This window comes from Guillardia theta (genome assembly GCF_000315625.1).
Source record: "Guillardia theta CCMP2712 unplaced genomic scaffold GUITHscaffold_68, whole genome shotgun sequence".
Classification (NCBI taxonomy): domain Eukaryota; class Cryptophyceae; order Pyrenomonadales; family Geminigeraceae; genus Guillardia; species Guillardia theta.
This window is the reverse complement of record NW_005434606.1, coordinates 167,748-186,187: the sequence shown is the minus strand read 5'-3', so window position 1 is coordinate 186,187 and position 18,440 is coordinate 167,748. Positions and strand designations below refer to the sequence as shown.

The 18,440-nt window shown below is 55.7% G+C and overlaps 4 protein-coding genes across 4 annotated transcripts; 2 read left to right on the top strand and 2 right to left on the bottom strand.

The window, feature by feature from the left end:
* Positions 1-65: 65 nt before the first annotated feature.
* On the bottom strand, positions 66-10,573 carry GUITHDRAFT_113566 (hypothetical protein; the record flags this gene model as incomplete). Its single annotated transcript, XM_005827251.1, has 20 exons — positions 66-131; positions 183-266; positions 325-557; positions 605-728; positions 844-948; positions 1,003-1,983; positions 2,033-2,191; positions 2,240-2,323; positions 2,380-2,455; positions 2,502-2,857; positions 2,944-3,137; positions 3,197-7,643; positions 7,700-8,146; positions 8,200-8,380; positions 8,435-8,508; positions 8,576-9,138; positions 9,205-9,406; positions 9,476-10,271; positions 10,331-10,439; positions 10,498-10,573. The coding sequence occupies 20 exons, from the start codon at positions 10,571-10,573 to the stop codon at positions 66-68; spliced, it is 9,357 nt and encodes a 3,118-aa protein (XP_005827308.1).
* A 547-nt stretch (positions 10,574-11,120) lies between these two features.
* Positions 11,121-12,914, top strand: GUITHDRAFT_164701 (hypothetical protein). Its single transcript, XM_005827250.1, has 4 exons — positions 11,121-12,354; positions 12,402-12,525; positions 12,574-12,721; positions 12,769-12,914. The coding sequence occupies exons 1-4, from the start codon at positions 11,491-11,493 to the stop codon at positions 12,815-12,817; spliced, it is 1,185 nt and encodes a 394-aa protein (XP_005827307.1). The 5' UTR covers positions 11,121-11,490; the 3' UTR covers positions 12,818-12,914.
* Positions 12,915-13,572: 658 nt separating this feature from the next.
* GUITHDRAFT_75675 (hypothetical protein) lies at positions 13,573-14,301 on the bottom strand (the record flags this gene model as incomplete). The annotated part of the gene is made up of 1 exon (XM_005827249.1): positions 13,573-14,301. A coding segment is annotated over one exon (729 nt), but the record flags the coding sequence as incomplete, so codon positions are not given.
* Positions 14,302-16,602: 2,301 nt separating this feature from the next.
* GUITHDRAFT_75703 (hypothetical protein) lies at positions 16,603-18,129 on the top strand (the record flags this gene model as incomplete). Its single annotated transcript, XM_005827248.1, has 5 exons — positions 16,603-16,676; positions 16,826-16,892; positions 17,097-17,195; positions 17,440-17,521; positions 18,077-18,129. Coding segments are annotated over 5 exons (375 nt in total), but the record flags the coding sequence as incomplete, so codon positions are not given.
* Positions 18,130-18,440: the final 311 nt, after the last annotated feature.

Genomic DNA, 18,440 nt, shown 5'->3' with positions numbered 1-18,440 from the left:
CAAACACTCGACATTCATTTGATCAGCACGAATATCGTCGACGGTAAAAATTGTATGAGGGCAACTCAGTGTGCGTTGAGCATTTGCTGTAGCAAACGCGAGACGTTCTTCTCCTGCTTCATGATCGAATCCTGCATCAACAATCTCAGTAATCTCCCTTGTCAAATGTATGAGTGTCTTACCACAGCCCCGAGGAGCATCTCGTTTTTGTCTCGGATCATGTCAACCGCCCTCTTCATTTGCTCCTCACTGATCAACCCCTTGCTCTGCACAGCTAGCGTTTAGACGAGAGAGAGGAGCTGGAGGAGGGAGCGAGAAACTCACCTGCATCTGTCTGAGAGCAGCGATCTCTGGGGTGTCTGGCTCCGGAGGTCTCGCATGCTGGTCTGGCATCTCCACGATTTCATCCTCCTGCATCTTCGGCTCCTCTTTGCTCCCTCCCCCGGTCTTGCGCCGGCCGAAAACGCTCATCATGAAGAAGATCACCTGCAGCCCAACTCCGACAATAGCACAAAGGATTGGCCCCAACTTGAGCCAGTGCTGGAGGTTGGTTGTGTCTGCCAGACTCGTCAGACAGGCCTCCCTCGCAATTGCTGACAGGCACCTGGAGGAGTGAAGCTTGCTTTGATCGACACCGACAGGTCGTCCTTGGTCAAGCTTGACACCCTCCTGCTCAACAGCACCTCCCGTCCTGCCCCACGAGCCGACGAGCTTGAGCTGCCAGATACCTGCACCGGGTTCTCCCTCACAAAGGCGTCTCCTCCTCCTCCTCCACCACCACCATTACCACCACACCTCCTCCTCCACCTGCTCCACCTGCTCCTCCTTGTGCCCGACGCTTACCTTGACGATGCATGCGTCCACCACGTTGATGTCTGGGGACAGAGCTGCTCCTGCCAGCCCTGTGGTATCGAAGAAGCACTGCACGTAGGTTCCATTGTGCTTCACCTGCACCGCGAGGATCAAAACGGTCGAGCCAACGGCTAGTCATGAGTGCGGCACCTGCGGGGACACAACCCCGTCATTGAAGGGGAAGTAGGTGATCTGATACAGGCCGAAGTAGGGCAGGCCCGTGGACGAGGAGGTTGCCTGACCGTCCGGACCGATGGAGTAGTCGATGGTGATGCCGACGCTGCTCTCGATCTGTCCTCCTCCGCAAGGGTCTTGTGCGTTGTTCCCAAACGTCTTGCAGATCTCGAACTCGATGCTCTCCGTGCCCTGCGGGTAGTCAGCTGGACTCGCCCGGATGTTGTTCCCGTATTTGTCGCGCGTCTGCACGTAGAGGGTGGATGCTGACCCAGCCACGATGTTTCTCAGCTGCCCGTACACGTACGTCTTGGACAGGTCAGCTGGAGCTGACTGCACCTCTAGGATGAGAGGGGTACCTGCTCCCACCACCCCCGCAAAGTTGATCTCGAGGGAGTAGCTGCCCGACCGGGTGATCTTGTAGGAAGTCTCGTAGCTGCCGTCCGTGTTGTCAAAGATGACGGCAGTTTGCGGATCAGCTCCAGAGTCCACCGGAGCAGCCTTGGCCACGTCCCACAAGGTCATGATGGCGTTGAGACTGTCTCTACCAGGTCGGCGGTTACCAAAGGCGTCAAGTGCTGTGATCATGAAGGTCGACACGACGCCACAGGTGGTGAGGGAGAGGAAGTCGCCAGTAGCAACCGACGTGTCAGGTGAGGTCGAGCCCGGCAGAACTGCGAGCGTGAAGGGGTTGGGATTAGCTCTGTTGCCCAGCAGCTCGAACTCATTGATCGAGTTCGTCGGCTCCTTATCGTATCCGGAGATGAGGTCCTGGTAGGTTGAGCCTCCTCTCCCCACGAAGATGCTCAGCTTGTAGGTTCCGATCACCACGGGCGTGTAAGCGCAGCGATACTGCCCGTTGCCCAGGCTGACAACCGAAGGAGAAATGCTCGGAAGGTTAGTGCCTGAGATCTCGACGGCGAACTTTGCTCCGTCCGCTGGTTGTCCGAAGTTGTCCTGCAAGTGTTCTCACATCAGCTTCACGCCAATCGCCTCCCTCGCTAACCTGACACTGCAGGTAGAAGATGGCATTCACTCCTGCCATGGCGGATGTAAGCGCTTGACCTGTCGCGCTGCATCGCTTGTAGAAAGCGTCGGTTAGCTGGAACACGTAGAGATCGCCGTAGTCTACGAATCCAACTCCACTGGTGTAACCGGTGCCTCCCTGCGCTGACTCACTTCCTGGCCGACGTACAAGCTCACAAGGACTCACGATAATATACAAGTAGTAGTTCGTCAGGTCCAGCTCGATGCCAGCACCGAAGCGACCTGATGGACGCGAGCCTGGCACATCCACCTGCATCGACTCGTCAGCGACCGTCGCGCTTACACGACCGATGCTGTTGACGTCACCTCAGCCCACGGCAAGGTAGTAAGGCAGCTCCCAGTTGACAGGCAGTTAAGATCGAGGTCGGTGAGATCGAGGTACCTACAACCCTCGTCAGGCCATGAGGCAGCAAGGAGGACGAGGAGACCAGAGGTCGTTCAGCGCAGTCGCCGAGGTACTGCCAGCGCCATCGAGGTAGTCAAAGATGACCGAGCGGCTGCAGCCGGTTGTTCCTGCGCACGTGATCCCACCGAACACAAGCAGACGGCCGTTGACGCTCCCGGTGTTGCCCATGAGGGCGATCGACGCGTCTCTTCGTTTGGTTGGACAGGCACCACCGGTGATGTCGCAGCTGGTCATGAGCTTGACGAAGAAAGCCTCGTCGGATGTAAAGTATGCAGTGTGAACTTCGTTGCTCAAGCTGCCAGTCCCAGCTGTCAGACCTCCATTAGTCTGCTTGACTAGGTCGGTTGTCTCTCCTCCGAAGGTCAAGTAGATGAGGTTCTGCAAGCTAGTCAGAGAGGATGAAGCTCGCATGGTGAGGAGCGAAAGTAGGCGGAGGGATCAGAGAATCTGGAAGAGGCACTTACGGTCCCTCGGAACGAGAAGGCGACGGATCGATGACCATGGCGGATGTTTGGCAGGGAGCATGCGTAGTCGGCAGAGCATCGATCGCTGCTGGTTTGATCGCCATAGCAGTACCTACTGCCGCCGTAGTCGAATGTCTCGACCTCCCCGAGATTGAAGTCCTCTACTGTCCCTTGACAAACTCCGCGCATGCATCCTGTAAACGTATGTCAGAAGCAACAACGCGTCAAGCGACATCACACGCATTACACGCACCTGCGTTCTTCGAGCTCTTACAGCTGCTCGCTGCATCAAACTTGTACAGACTGAACATGTAGTCCCTGAAACCATTTAACAGATATCCTTTGAAATCTTCATAGTTGATATCACTAAACTGCCCGTTGTCGTTGGACAGCACGAGCTTGGACAAGATGTCTTTGGATGCAAGTGCTGCTTGACTCGGCACGTACTGGACAGCCTCCAACATAGATGATAGCGTGCTGCTCCACTGATCAACGGATGAAAATAGAGAATACATGAGAGTAAATGCTGAGTTCGGTGTTGAAGCGAAGGAGACTATGATGGACTGATTCCGATTTGGATTGTCTATCACTGATATGCTGCTGTAGATGCCCGTGAGGACATCAGGGGAATAAAACATTGATAAGATCGGGTCTGTAGAGATCAGCACAGGGTACTTGAACAACACCTTCAGGTCATCAACTACAGTTGAGGTAAACTCTGACGCTGTGACGCCGTCGAAGATGATCCTCATGTTCACACCGGGGGTGATAGATGTGATATCCATCAGCCACATGTCAGACAATCCTTGTCCAGTGCTGCCGACGCCGCCATGAAAGAGGATCGAGTCCTTGCCGGGCAAGAAGATTCCATTCAGAATGGTGTGCATGCATCGCCCTGGAAAGCTCTGCCCTATCGCAGCTCGGGCTCCGATCCAAGAAGTTGGGTCTGTCGACGTGATGTCTTGAGAGAAGTAGATGTTACCTGTTGATCGCACCTGGTTCACCGTGTCGCTGCTGCTCCCCGGCAAGAACGTCGTGCCTTTCGCGTAGCCTTGCAGGATCCCCCCGTGCGACACCATAATTTTGCCTTGGACCCCCGTCGCCGTGAAGGAGGTGAAGGCGGAGAAGGCGGACGGATCAGGCGACTTGCTGCTGGCTTTTGTTGTGTGGACCAGCTGCCAGCTCTGAGTGGCGAGGTCGAACTTCCAGAGGTCTCCTATGGGCTTCCTGATTTGCATCCCCCCATACATGAGCAGCGTCTTCGAGTCTGGCTTGGCGAGGCCCTCGAAGCCTCGAGCAGAGGGGCTGTCTCCGTAGTTGGACACGGTTGACAGCCCAAGGGAGGGGTCAGCAGCACTGAGGTCGTACACGAAGATGGCGCTGGAGAGGGAGTTGGCGATGAAGCCCCCGCAGATGATGGCGGCTGAGCTGTTCACCACCACCGAGTGGCCAGTCATCTCGTAGGCTGTTGAGATTGAGCTCTGGATGGTTGTGCCTGCGTTGTACTCAACCTCACTGATCATGAGCGTGCCAGAAGTGTAAGGAGCAAGCTTCTGATCCATCAGGTACAGCGAGTTGTAGCTCTGTTCTGATCCTCCGACGACTAGCACCTTGTAGCTCCCGGTCCCCAGCGTCACCATGGACATTCCGACCATTCCGCTCAGAGCTGGGCTCAGCTCTATCAGACGCATCGCGTTCAACCCCAGCAGAGCCTTCTCGAGGTCGAGCTCCCACAAGTCGTTCAAGGGATCCGTCAGGTTGGAGCAGATCGTCTTGCCGTTGATCGTAGTCGTCGCTGCGCATCCTAGCCCTCCGAACACAAGCACCGTGTTGCCGCTCGTGACCGTCATGGCATGTCCGAACCTCGCTGGAAGCCACCCGGACGTTGTGACAGGCCCCGAACACGAGGCGGATCCCGACGGGCAGTACTGCTTCCAGCCCATGCGGGTCGGCATGGGATTGGAGGCGGCGGCGAAGAACTGATCCAACGCCTCCTTGGACTTGTACAACGGGCGAGTCGTGAGAGACAAGGAGGGCATGCGGGAGGTGATGCCTCCTCCTAGCGTCGCCGTCACGCTTGAGCTGCTCGGCGAGCTGCCTAGACATACGCGCTCTCCACAAGGCTTGGCGGTGCCGTCGAGGACGCAGCATTGGGGCGTGGAGATGGCAGCGTACAAGGCGTTGGGGCTCAGCTTGGTCGTCGAGACAGCGCTAGCATCCAGCGACGCCATGCTCACCTCAGCGTCAGGCGTCCAAAAGCGAGACTTGGAGTCGTAGAGGTACATGCCCGTCTTGCCCCTCAGGCAGATGTCAAGAGTCTTGTCGCTGGTCTCGAAGCATCCGCCTGCCTTTCTCCGCAGCGTGTCGTCGATGTTGATGCTCACGCTTCCCTCTAGGCTGGTCACAGACGAGTCGCTGCTGGTCTTGAGGCAAGTGCCTTCGTTCCCAGCTAAGGTCCCGCTCTGCGGCAATCTGCTCATCGCATCCGTGCTGACGCCACCGAACCTCGTCGCATCAGCCGCAGCCGCAGTGGCTGATCCGGCGCTACCCGCGGGCATGATGGATGACACACTGACTTGACCCACGACAATTTCGGATCCAGTAGATGACTTGTAAGAGACTGTGGTGTCCTGACCCTCCACAAGGAGACGCTGGCTGAAGGTGAAGAAGCCTGCGGTCGACGAGAGGGCGATGGTGGGAGGAGCGCCGTTCTTGGCGCAGGCAGTCGCTGTGACGGTCGGAGGCAGCTGAGTCATCTGACCGTTCTCAAGGGAGATGGACAAGTCAAGATAAGGGCCGGCAGTCTCGAGCTCGGGGATGTAGTATATGCTGCTAGTGAGAGAAAACTTGAGTGTTCCTGTTGTCTGATCCCAATCGACCACCCCTGGTTCAAGGGTGTAGAGATCAGTCTGCACTCCAATTGCACTGCAAGAATCCATGGCAGGACATCCTGCAAAGTCTGCAGTCGCTGCCCAAAAACACGTGCTCGGAAGAGAAGCAGTGCATGACACTGGGAGACGTCCGCTTCCAGTCTGCGATCCAGTAAGTCCTGAGATGGTGATGACGACAGGATTATCGGATGATGCCGTAAGAGCTTCCATGTGTGGATTGACAGTGTACTGCTCCACATTGATACGCAGATGGATGGTGTTGGCAGTTGCAACTACCTTACTTGCTTCCGTGCCTTTCAGATTGTAGACAAATTGGTTGGAGCAGACGCAGCCTGTGCTTGTAGTGGAAGGGTTGAAGTTGGGAGAGCACTTGCACTCTAATTCACATCCTCCCATCCCATTCGAACTGCCTGTGTCGCACTGCTCAAGGATGCTCGTGCGCATGCCATAGGTCGCTGGTATGTTGGAGCTCGTGACCTTGAGACCATCCCCACAAATATGAGGAAGAGAGTCTTGGACGGACGTCACATCGTAACATTGACCCCAGTCAAAGTTGAAGCTCTGCACCGCAGCGTCAACCTGTTCCTTGACATTGTTGTAATCAGCCGTGTCAGTGACTTGAACAAAAATGTCCCAGAACAGGTCTGGCGGGTTCGTAGTGGGATCATCACTGCTCTGTATGTAGGTCACGAGGGGGTCCTGGAAGTAGCTGTCCATAGCAGGCGTACTCGAGTAATCGCACATGGGAGGGGGAGGCTGCCTGGATGCCGCAGAGACGGACAAGTACATGAATGAGCTCGGGATGGAGGAGGTGGTGGCACGAAGAGCGACGTTGGAGCTCGTTCTGTGCAACGAAGAGTTGCTGTTCTCCGTGTGTGCCTCCCCTGCTCCTTGATCTGACGGCAGTGTGCGAGGTTTCAGCCTCCTCAGGAGAGCATCTTTCGATGCTCCTCCCGCCGACGCCTCTGTACTTCTGACCGATCCGGGCATGCAGCACTGCCCGATATTGCAGTCAGTTGTGCTTCCTGTACACTTGTACGCGCCCATGTCGCTGTTCCATTCCCATGCCGTGCAGCAAGCGACTTTTGTCTCACATTGGTGGTCAGTGTTGGTAACCACAACCTCGTTGCTGTTGGCGCAGCTTTGTGGACAGGTCGCCACCCCAGTGTACTTATCGTCTTGTACGAGGCCGCCGTAGATTGTGGTTTGATCTTGGGTGCTGTAGCAGGAGCATTCCCACTCGGTACAGAGACCCTCTGGACACCAGGGCCCTGCTACGGGCCGGGCATTACCGAGGCAGTCAGAGCCAGGGGTACAAGTGTACGCATCGCCAGTGTACATGACGTGCATGCTGACTGAACATTTGCTACATGTCTTTGACAACCCCGTCGGACATGCGCATTGCTCCACCGCTAGCGGACAGTCAGCGGCATTGCGGCACTGACATGTCCCACTTGTTGCATAATTAGTCAGTTGGTTTATGTCTGTCCAGTCAACAGACGCCAGGCAGTCGATGTCAAACTGAGAGCATCGGTCAAAAGAGCACGAGCTTGCATCTTCGCAGCCATCGCAAGTCGCACTGAGAGCCGACAGCCTCTCGTAGTCTTCGCACACCGTCCCGTTGCCTGACATGCACTCGCACTGCAAAGGTCCCCCTGTTCCGGAATTTCCGATGGACCCGCTAGAAATCTCCTTCTCGTTGAGCTCGAGATTGACCAGCAAGTCTCTGGCGTCTTCAGCCCGCACTGAGCCCAAGAACATGTTAGAATAGACCGGCTGAGCCACGTGCCAGATGCGAACGTCCTTCTCCTGCACAAGCGCAGGCAGCTCGTCAGAGGCTTGAAGGCAATGGAGTCATTGCTCACCTGGAGGGTCGCGTCCGTCGTGGGGTCCTTGGCTGTCGGCGAAGCGCTGCCGTCTTTGAGCTTTGGGTGGAGGAAGCCGTAGGGATTACAGCGGGTTGGGTCACTTCGGTGGGGGCAGGAGGGCCACCACAGTCTGATCTTGTCGATGTTGCCCTTGAAGTTCTGATACCCAGTCGCATCTATCGACGGGTTGCTCCCACCTACGTAGAGGCTGGTAACTCCAGTCGTCAGCCTGAGGTCGTTCTTGATGTTGATCCCGGAAAAGTCAGCCCCGAACTCTTGCACTGTATCCCCGTCTACGAACATGAACGCTTGCGCGATCACAGCGTCTGGGTAATAGTCGGAGGGGGAGTAGACCCTTCCGAATCTCAGCGTGAAGCACACGTGATGCCACTGGCCGATGATCTGCTGCTGGATCGGGCCCCATTTCTTCACCATCTTCTGAGCCTGCCAAGTCACAAAGGCTCTCAGGGGGAGCAAATCAACCAAGGCTGCAGTACCGAGCCAGGCTTGAGAACTAGCACGCAGAACACCTCGCTCCCTACACTCTCCAGGTACCAGCGAAGTACCGGCGTTTGCTGATAGTAGATGTCGAAGAGGATCGTTTTCGTCACCACCCGTGTTGTCAGCAGCGTCCAGGCCTCCAGCCACAAGGTCGAGAGAACAATCTTATCCGACGTCCTGTCAGTCGCCCCCGTCAGGCTCTCAATGCCGATGCTGACTCACGACGCTTACCAGGACGGCAGTTGGACGGCGATGATATCGTCTATGCCGTCGAAGACTGCCATAGTATCTGTCGGGTCCGTTTCCTTCATGCGCATGCTCATGTCAGTGATGCAGCTCATTTCTACTTTTCGACATCCCATCCCGCCATACCTGCATTGCGACGTCGATGAACCAGATGTCCTTCATCGGTTGCGGCACAGCGCATGGGGGGTTTTCTGTCCTGCAGTCTACCTGAGCTCCTCCGACCATCACCACGGCGTCCACAAGGCTTCCTACGTGACCAGCGTACGCCATGCTGGCAAAGGCTCGCTTGTCAGGCGCCGTTGCACTTTGAACGGCCGTCCACTTGTAAGAGATCAAGTCAAGTTGCCACATGTCGTTGATGGTTGAGAAGATCTCTCGCTTGCCTTGAAGGTCTGGGCAGGCCTGAGCGGTTCCTCTGACCCCTCCGAAGTAATACGCCTGCATTCCCACCCGCACTGACGCTGCATGCGCTCGAACTCCCGGCCCTCCGATGCTCGCCGGGGCTTTGCATCCCGGCTGGCTCCCTTGCAAGCACGTCCAGCTGAACTGATCCAGATCAAACGCCCACAAGTCCCCCAGTAGCGTCGGTCCGACCCCGATGCCGAATGAAATGACCATCTGATATGCGGCGTTGTCGTATACTGCCGAGTGACCGCTCCTCGCTTGCGGATGATTTCCTGAAGCAAGCGCTGCATGGAAGTCAGAAACATGCTCATCCCTCAACACGCTCCCATCACTCGTGGGACTCAGCTTACCTTTGCTCCATCCAGACTGCGGTTTGAAGGCTCCCAGGTAACCTGAAGCACTCCCATCCGAGTCGATACCTCCGAACGCCAACGCTAGAGTGTCGGAAACAGCAGCGACGGACATGTGTGAAGCTACAGGAGCAGCATCAGAAGCACTGTATTGTGTCCATGAGTAAGTCAGAATGTCATACGCCCAGGTATCTGATAAGGCCTGGATGCAAGTCAGCCGAGCAGCTGAAGCGTTCAAGATATCCTCCTCCCATTGTTAGCTCGAACTTACCGACGAGGATCCCGCTCCCCCTGGTCCTTGACCACCATGGATGTAGACCTTGTATCCAACCAGCCACATTGCATGAAATGCTCTGACAGTCGGGGTGTCTGTAATGGGCGCGACCTTCTTCCATGAGCTGGTCGTGGTGTTGGTGAAGTCCTGGAGGGCCCACAAGTCATTCTGAGCGCTTGTCCCTCTCCCATCGAAGGCGTAGCCTCCATGTATGTACAACGTCTGTGTGCTCCAGTAGAGCACTGACCCATGGCCGTACCGGGGGAGCGGTGATACAGAGCCTGTAGCAGGGTTGCACGACTTCCACTCGTACCTCGTGGATGTGGAGATCGAGTCGGTGCTGGTCACTATGTACCAGCAATCCTTGCTGATGCTCTTCGTTTCGATGATCATCCCCCCAAAGATCGCAATCACTCCTGTCTCCACGTCATACACCATGCTGTGCCCCCACCTGTGCTTTGGCCCCGCAGGAGTGGTTAGGAGGGGGGTCCAACTTGGCACAGGCTTGATAGCCAGCCACCAGCAATCGAGCAGGCTTCCTCCTGCAAAGGAGGCCACGGAAGAAATCATAGCAGAGTATCCTCCACACATGAGCGCCAAGGACTGGGTGACCACCATGCGATGGCCCGCTCGAGACCCTGGCATGCGCGTGTTGAGGGTACTTGTCTTGCAGTCCATGGAAGTGAACTTGAGGTTGGGAACGAAGGTGATCTCATCCCAAGACTTGGAGGACGAGTCGTACATCCACACATCATCCATCACAGTCACACCAGTGCTGCTGCTACCAGTGGCCCTACAAGTTCACATTCAACGATCATGGGGGTAAAGAATGCGCGCGATAGGATCCCTCACCCGCCATAGATGATGATGGTTCCTTGGAGGTTTCGGAAGCTCACGGTTGCATGGCTGTAGCGAGTTGTAGGGCTCCTCCCTACGGGATCGACATGCTCCCACTGAAGTGCTGGTGAAACAGAGTGAGCATTCCGAACATCCACATGCAAAGCAATCTTTGTGCTCACGTGTCCCTTGCGCGCCATGGAAGAAGAAAAGGCACGCGATGCTGAGAAAGCAGTGCGAGCAGCTTGCAACCATCATTCAGAGATCTGATTCAGATGTTGGCAGGAGGCTCTCGTCAAGGAATCGCGCCGATCCTCCTCCCCACCATTCTGTTTCCGGGGAGCCCGACGAGCACCATCGAACGAAGTTGGGGAGTAAAGTCAACCTACCCCACCCTCCTCCCTCAGCCTTTAAGCATGTACTCAGTGACCCCAGGGAACATAAAATATATTAAAAAGACTGGTTTATTTTTTCTCATACTACTTTCAGTCACTCTGTTAGCTTCTGTACTGGCATCTTTAGTACTGTATTCTTTTAGTCAGTATTAGGTTCGAACTTATTGACTATGGGCCGAGGCTCAAGATATTATTAGCAGCTCGTACTGAATTTTAACTTAACTTTGAGTAAAGTTCAGTGGGGGGCTCCAATTTTTAGTGCCGCCGACCGCCCGGCACCGACGGTCACGGTCCAGGCCTAGCAGCTGTAGTACCTTTTTACTCAAAGTTAAGTTATATTTCTGACTACCTACCCTTTACTCAAAGTTGGGGGGGGGGGGGGGCGGGCCTGTCCGGAACTTGGGAGTTCCGGCGGTTGGAATGGGTGATATGCACCTGAGTGCGCAAGAGGACATGCCAGCGTAAGCGAGCAGCTGGTCGGGCGATGACGCTGATGGACGTGTGGATGCCGCGGGCAGTACGAGGAAGCAATGGCATGCGCTGAGAAGCCAGCGGTCTCACTACCATGTGCATTCTGATACGACACGGCAGTTAGCATTCCATCTGCTCCCCAAGAGAAACCCGGGTGAAGCTGTGTTGCAAGGATGATCGCAGCCAAATACAAGTGAAACCACACAGATTGAAGTGTAGGTCGCTGCAGAGACACTATCTTGCCGTAAAGCAACTTGCCAGGTAGAGCTCGCTGACGATCAGAGGTGTAGGGCAAAACCATCTCAGAACATGTGGGGAAACAAGATCACAAACAAGGATTTCTTGTTGTTATGCCTTGTGAGCACACATCTTCTCTTCAGCTATGCAGCGATCTGTGGAGATGGAGTTGTACAGGGAACTGAGCAGTGCGATGATGGAAACACAATCAGCCATGACGGATGCAGCAGTACTTGCATGATCGAGGGCATAGCAGTGCAGACCTGGTACACGAATTCATCCTGTGCCGGAGGAATTGTGAAAGCCCTCGTGCTGAACAACAGAGAGTGGAGGACGCCGACTTCTCCGACTGACTGGCGACAACCAGGACTATGCTCCAGTGGGATCGAGTGCAAATGTCCCGATGGTTACCCGTCCTGTGCCGATGGATCGCTGCCCGATCGATGTATCTGTCAGCAGGTTACCTGCGCTTTGATCGTCAAGACATTCACCATGGATTGCTTGCCATATCCCGCAAACAGCAGCAGCAACGCTGCCTTCTTCCACATGACCCTCTGTCACTCCTCCTTCCCCAACTTCTCCTTCACCGATCAGAGGTCTGTGTCTGGCTCCTTCCTCATATCAAAGGGATGGAGGCTAACCTCCTCCTCCTCCTACACGGGTTCCGTCAAGGCGGATATCAGTGCTTGGGAGCTCACAAGGGCTCGCGCAATCGCGAGCTCCCTACCAGATGTTTGGCATGTGTGGGCTGCGAGGACGTGCTTGCCCTCTCAGAACAATCTCATGCCCGAGGGCCCTGCCAGCTCTGCTTTCTTTGAATACCATGACACTATCCGTCAAAGGGCCAGGATGCAATGCACTGATATGACATGCACCAACTGCGATCTCAACGTCTATGTCGCTCAGTATGCTTGCAACCATTCACTCACATGTCAGGTGCTCCATTCCGGCTTGATGGCTGCAGAGCATGACCATGACTGCAGGTCCTCTCTCCTGGCTCTTGCAAAGTTTGTACAGGAGGAGTTGCAGATACCAAACTAGAAGGTTTCGCGATATGGCCCGGCCCGCCAGCACCTTTGCCATACAAGTGTGCTCCTTGCTCTCAAGGTATTACTGACGCTCCTCGCTCCATTCACACTCTGACATTCAATCAAGCTCCGAGCAACTACTTCTACAAGGACACCGAGTGTCGAGCTGGTCAAGGGTGCGGCGCGTGCGGTCTCGACCTTCCGACATGGCCGGTGGTGTTCTGGCCAGGGATGGCGTGCGGTGCATGCGGACAGCAAGATGCTCCTGCGACAGCGTGAGATGACGTGGGAGAGAGCGAGTGAGTGCTGACTTGTCGAACAGATGCGGAAACCCAAGGGAGGGAGGGAAACCTTACACGTGGATCAACTAGAAAACCTCAACGTGTTTAAAAGCTCGCACAAGATATGCTTACACACATTTGTTCGCATCGAACACCGGAAATAGCAATACAAGGGTCTGTCATCTCTAAAGTCCCGGAGCCCCGGGGCCAGTGAAGTCTCAGAAGGATGAAGAGGGAGGGTGTTGGAATGAGGATCGACCGCGAGCAGAAGAGGACGCTTTCTTGTTGCCTTGTTGGGCCCTCAAGAACGGCACAGTCGATCTCTGAGCTGCCTGCCCGTTCTCCTGCACGCTCATGGCTTGGATCTCATCCAACATCATTCTCTCTTGCGCAGCCGTGTCCTCGTCCAACGGCTCGGCCTCTGGGTCCTCGTGCACGAACACCCTTCGTAGCTTCTCGGGGGTTCCTCGCTGCTCCTTGTCTTCCACGTCTTGAGGAGCAGCGACAGCGCTCGTCCCTTTGGAGCATCTCTTCGAACCCGTGGGCGGATCCGAGCCAGCTGCTCCCCAGCTCGGTCTGGTGATGGCAAGCTGCCTGCCCTGGGAGGTCTCGGCTGTCTCGTGCCCGAGCCCCATCTCATCGCAGATCTCATGCATCCTCCTCCGCTGCTGCCGGGTCAGACTGACTGGGAGGAGGATCTTCCCATCCCCACTCCACTGTGCAAGGATCTCTTTGATCTTCTCCTCGTCAAACCTCCCCTCTTGGAGCCCTCGGATGGAAAATCTCTCAGCCTCAACCTCGTACAGTTCCATCCGCTCTGGCTGCTTCGGAAGTGGGTCGTAATGCGGGGAGGAGGGACAGATTTGCGAGAAAGGGCAGAACTTACACTTCCAGCTCTCACTGCTGCGGACAGGCTCTGCAGCTCTTTGTCCGAGCCAGTACTTTTCTTTTTCTGACACGACAGAGAGGAAGAGCTTCTGATCGAACTTCAACTGCACTTGTCCAAGCTCCACCACGGGAGGGCCAAGATGCCGGTATGTGACGAGGAAGTTTGAGTCAGCGTTGGGGCAGAAGGCAAGGAGATCAGAGGTGTCGGCAATGAGCTCTCTTAGGGTGCACGATCGCGATCTGCTCTCCCTGACGGCTCTCTGGAAGCTGTCAGAGAATTTCGCATCGAGGTCGACCCGGTGGAACTCTGCGACCCGAGTAGCATCAATCCCCCCGGTGACCAGCCGATCCCATAGGTGCTTGTACATCATCAGCTGCAGGTGGGTGCAGCGCTTCTGGGCCTCGGACGGCAGGGAAGGACGGGCTCTCGTCTTGAGCTCGGATAGTGTCAACTTGCCGTCCTTTGACAACTTGAGCTCGTCGATGATGCCAGTGACCCACAGGCTGCCGAGCATGCCGAACACTGGGATCTCCCTTGCGCATGCGGCTCCCTCACACAGCTGATATGCTGACGTCCTCAGGTTCAGGATCTTCAGCCCCAGCACGTCCTCTCTCGTCGCAACTTCCACGTCCACTATGTCGTGCACCTCGAGCTCGGCTTCAAGGTGATGCTCCCGCCCTGCCATCATACCGGCCGTCTCCTCCTCCTCTCCCCTCCTCAGCCTCAGCGTGAAGTCAAGCTGCTTCTCACACCACTCTTGGCTGCAAACTTGTGTCGCATATACTGAGCATCTCCCCCATGAACGTATGAGATCCCACGGCGACATCTCCTCCTCCCCGGCATGATCTGCCAGGCTGGAAGTCTCTTGCCCTTGTGCCAAACCCAAGTCTTCAATGTCTGGGCAGCGAGAAGAACTCGCCGCGTTACCGGAGTGCAGGGGAGACGAAGATATGATGGCAGTTGCGTTCTGTAGAGCTGCATCAATGAGCAGGAGCTCTTCCTCCGACACCACTTCGAACTCAATCGTCGACGCCATCGACGCCCAGAGTACCAGCAGGAAGAGGAGAGATCGAGATGCCGTCACCCGAGCTTCACTTTCTCCATCGCGGTTGATCATGCAACGGCTCTAATCTTACATGATTCAACAGCAAACCCTGTCGACCCACGTCTAATCGTCCCTAATGCATCAGCGCTTTCCATCTTCTTTTGAATGGACGTCGTCCTGATTCCCATCGGCTTGTCTCCTCCTCTCAAAGATCCTCGTGTCGCACTCACACCTTCATTGCATTCAACATAATTCATTCATCTTCTCCGCTCTTTCGCTCTTCTACCTTCCCCACCTCCACTTCAACTTGTCGTCTGTTGGTCGTCTATCCAACTCTCCTATTCGTTTCTCTTTCTCTTTCCTGATCTCACACTTTCTTCTCTTCTCATCTTCTCATCTTCTCCTTCCTTTTCCACCTTCCCCTGTCCTCTTTTCGCTCTTCACCGCATTTCCTTTGTCTTCATCCAAAGGACCCCCACCATAACTTACTATCACCCCACCCCTCCCTTTCCTACTACCCCACCCTTTCCCCCAGAAACATCAAAATCCGCTTCCAGTACCACCCTACCCATAGTCAGCCTACCCCACCCTTTTCTATTCTTTTCAATGCTCGGCACTGTACTGCTACAGGACCCACCTGACTACCCCACCTTTGCTCTGGGTGTTCTTGGGAAATAGAGGGGTAGGTCCTGTTATTCGGGTGACGGGATGTGGAAGTCTCCCAGCGCTGGAAGGGGAAGAGGAGCTGGAGCAAGGGAGGGAGGGAGGACGAGGAGGACGAGGAGGAGGAGGAGGAGGACGAGGAGGAGGAGGAGGACGAGGGAGGAGCAGGAGAACGAACAGAAGGGATCGATGGAGAGGATAGTGCTTCAGAGAAGAATGGTTTGATTTGCAAGGTTGTAAGTAATCACCGAAGCCGTGATACTTTTTTTAACTGAATATTGCAATGTTCCCCAATCCAGAGCAAATAGAGCAGGAGACAAGACTGAGCATGAAGCTAGTCGATGAAAGGATGTCTTGCTGAAGAAGACCGCAGCATCGAGAAATTGGCGGTGAAATTGCAGCTGAACATGATGAGCTTTGTCTTTGCACGAAAGTAGCCATGTCGAGCAAATTGGGATATATATACGAGCTTCCAAACAGTTTTCCTTGGGTTTGAAGGACCTTTTGCAGGGAACCAGGCGATCCCAGCCGCCGCTGGGAGAGGCACAGAGTTAGTGAAGCGAGAAACACTGTTCATCGTGGTTTAGATCAGCATGGGGCAGGTGAGTGCTGCGCGGCAGCACCAGAAGCTTCCTGAACTTGAACCATCAGGCACAGAGCAATCAAGAGACCGTAGGGGAGAAGGTAGTAGCTCCCCGTGCCCGTGTCTGGGTCGAGTTGACTCTGACTTGCAGGTTCTTAACGCAGTCACTGCGCCATTGGCAGCTTGCTGCAGGTGATTCTTGCTTCTCCTGTCAGTTGCAGTTGGTGACGAACTCGATAATGCAGCACAAGAGCGCCGGCTCGAGCTAGCGTGCTGCTGAACAAGAAAGGGGAGCTACCCGTGTGCAACGCAGCTTACAAGGGGGAGCTGTCCGAGTTGCAGGTGGGAAAGTCAGCTGAGGGAGGGAGGGAGTGATCAGCCTTGCCCTGCAGTCTCTTGCGCATCAAGGGCCCGGCAGGAAGCTTCATGTCTCGGAGAAAGACGGTGCGGCGCTCCCTTCCCCTTGTCAAGGTGGGCTGACTTTTCACAGCCGATGACAACACCCCATTACACTGGGCGGCTGTCCGCGGGCATGCCAAGTGCACAGACTACTTGTTGAAGGTGATGCTGAGGACATCTGAATGCTGTTGGATTGAAACCTCGTTCAGTGTGAAGCTGATGTGAATGCCAAGAACAAAGACAAAGTTTGTTCCTGAGAGACAGGCGACTTGCTTCCTGATCGGCCTTCTCAGGACACGCCAATGCACTGGGCATGCTCGGGCGGGAATGTGGAAGTCGTTCGGCTACTGGTCGAAGCGGGAGCAGACGGGTGAGGAGGAGGAGGAGGAGGAGGAGGAGGAGGAGGAGGAAGAAGAAAAGGAGGAGGAGGAGGAGGAGAAGGAGGAGGAGGAGGAGGTATAGAGGTGGGAAGGAACAGTTTGGGGAAGCAAGTGTTCACTCTTGACTGCTGCGTCTTAGGGTTGCTCGCAACTCCGATTACACTACTCCTCTTCACTTCGCTGCTGCTGATGGGCATGGGGAGGCGGTGAAGCTTCTCCTCTCTTCGATGAACTACCGCAAGCAGGAGGTGACGAGCGATGCCGGGCTGGCTCAGCTGACGCAGGGCAGGCGGTGAACGCAGCCAACATGGACAAGGACACACCTCTGCACTGGGTGGCCTCGGAAGGACACGTGGAGGTCGAGCATGCGATGGTGACGTTTCATGGAGAGAGATGTGACTTTGTGGCAGGTCGTCAAGATTTTGCTGGCTGAGAAGGCAGATGTCAACGCCTGCAACAAGGACCTCAACACCCCTCTCCTGGTCGCGTGCGCCGAGGGGCATACGGCGGTTACTTGCTCGTGCCCTGCTGGCTCGGGGGGGTTGACTGCATGAACAGGTTGTCAAGGTGTTGCTGGCGTCGGGAGCCAACGTGCAGGTCCAGCTGTTGTCCAGGATGGGATTGAGGACTGACTGATGGGATGTCAAAGATGTACAACAAGGATCACTGGAGCGCCGTCCACTGGGCGTGCGCAAGCGGCCGGCAGGAGGTGGAGGCGGAAGCGCGGGGAGTTGGGAGCTCAGTGGGTGTCAGGTCATGAAGGAGCTGCTGCTCAACGGAGGGAATCCTCACGCCAAGACGAAGAAGGGGGAGACGCCGTTGCACTTTGCGGTCCGTGCTGGAGGCTACCTAGAGTCCTTGTGATGGTGAGCTGCAGGCGGCTAAGGGAGATCACATCATGGTCAAGATCCTTGCCGCGCTCGGCGTTGACCTCAAGGTGATTTCTTTCTCCGTCCTCCCACCTCTCCTCCGCCCCCTCCCCCTCCTCCACGACCTGCTTGCCCCCATCCTCCTTCCACAACATCTTTGTTTCTGCCCTCAATCTTCGTTTAATTGCTGGCAAGGTGGCCAACGTCGACGGCAATCAAGCCATTCACCTCGCAGCGGAGGGTGGCTTTGCGGAGGTTGTCAAGGTGAGCTCGGCTGCTAGACAAGGCAGGGGGTTGTAGCCACAGGTCACTGGTGCTGTTTCAGGTGCTACTGGACAAGGGAATCTCACCCGATGTTGTCAACAACTCACAGGACACTCCGCTACATCTTGCCTCTGGTTCCTTGTCTCCTCCCTTCGTTGCTTCCACCTCCCCTCCCCTTTCCTCCCTTCATCCCACCTCCTCCTTTCCTCCCTTGCACCTCTCTCGGTCCTCTGGTTCGTTCACTCAATCCTCAACAGCGGGTGGGCACGTCAAGGCTGTTGAAATTCTCATAGCCGGAGGGTGCAGGTAGCGATGCAAGTCTCCTCCCCCATGCTTGACACCCGGCCAACAGGCTAGACAAGCGCAACGCTGGGTCCCTCACCCCCCTCCACCTGGCAGCCCAAAAGTCGAAGCCCGGGGTTGTTCGTGGACTGATTGCAGCTGGAGCAGATGCTGGACTACGAGACGCTCAGGTAAGACCAGTATCAACCTGGCATGTTTGACTTCTCACGCTGCTGTGCAGGGGCTAACAGCACAAGAGCTTGCAACCGACAAAGCCACGGCTGGTGCCTTCGCAAGGAGATGATACACGCTTCGCTGAGATGCAACAAAATATCTCGT

What these genes read in the sequence shown, in the direction of transcription:
- GUITHDRAFT_164701 (XM_005827250.1), top strand. Translation starts at nt 11,491, where the DNA reads ATGTGGGGAAACAAGATCACAAACAAGGATTTCTTGTTGTTATGCCTT. An exon ending in GTGTGCTCCTTGCTCTCAAG is followed by an intron (nt 12,526 to 12,573) that starts GTATTACTGACG and finishes CATTCAATCAAG; the next exon opens with CTCCGAGCAACTACTTCTAC. An exon ending in CAAGATGCTCCTGCGACAGC is followed by an intron (nt 12,722 to 12,768) that starts GTGAGATGACGT and finishes CTTGTCGAACAG; the next exon opens with ATGCGGAAACCCAAGGGAGG.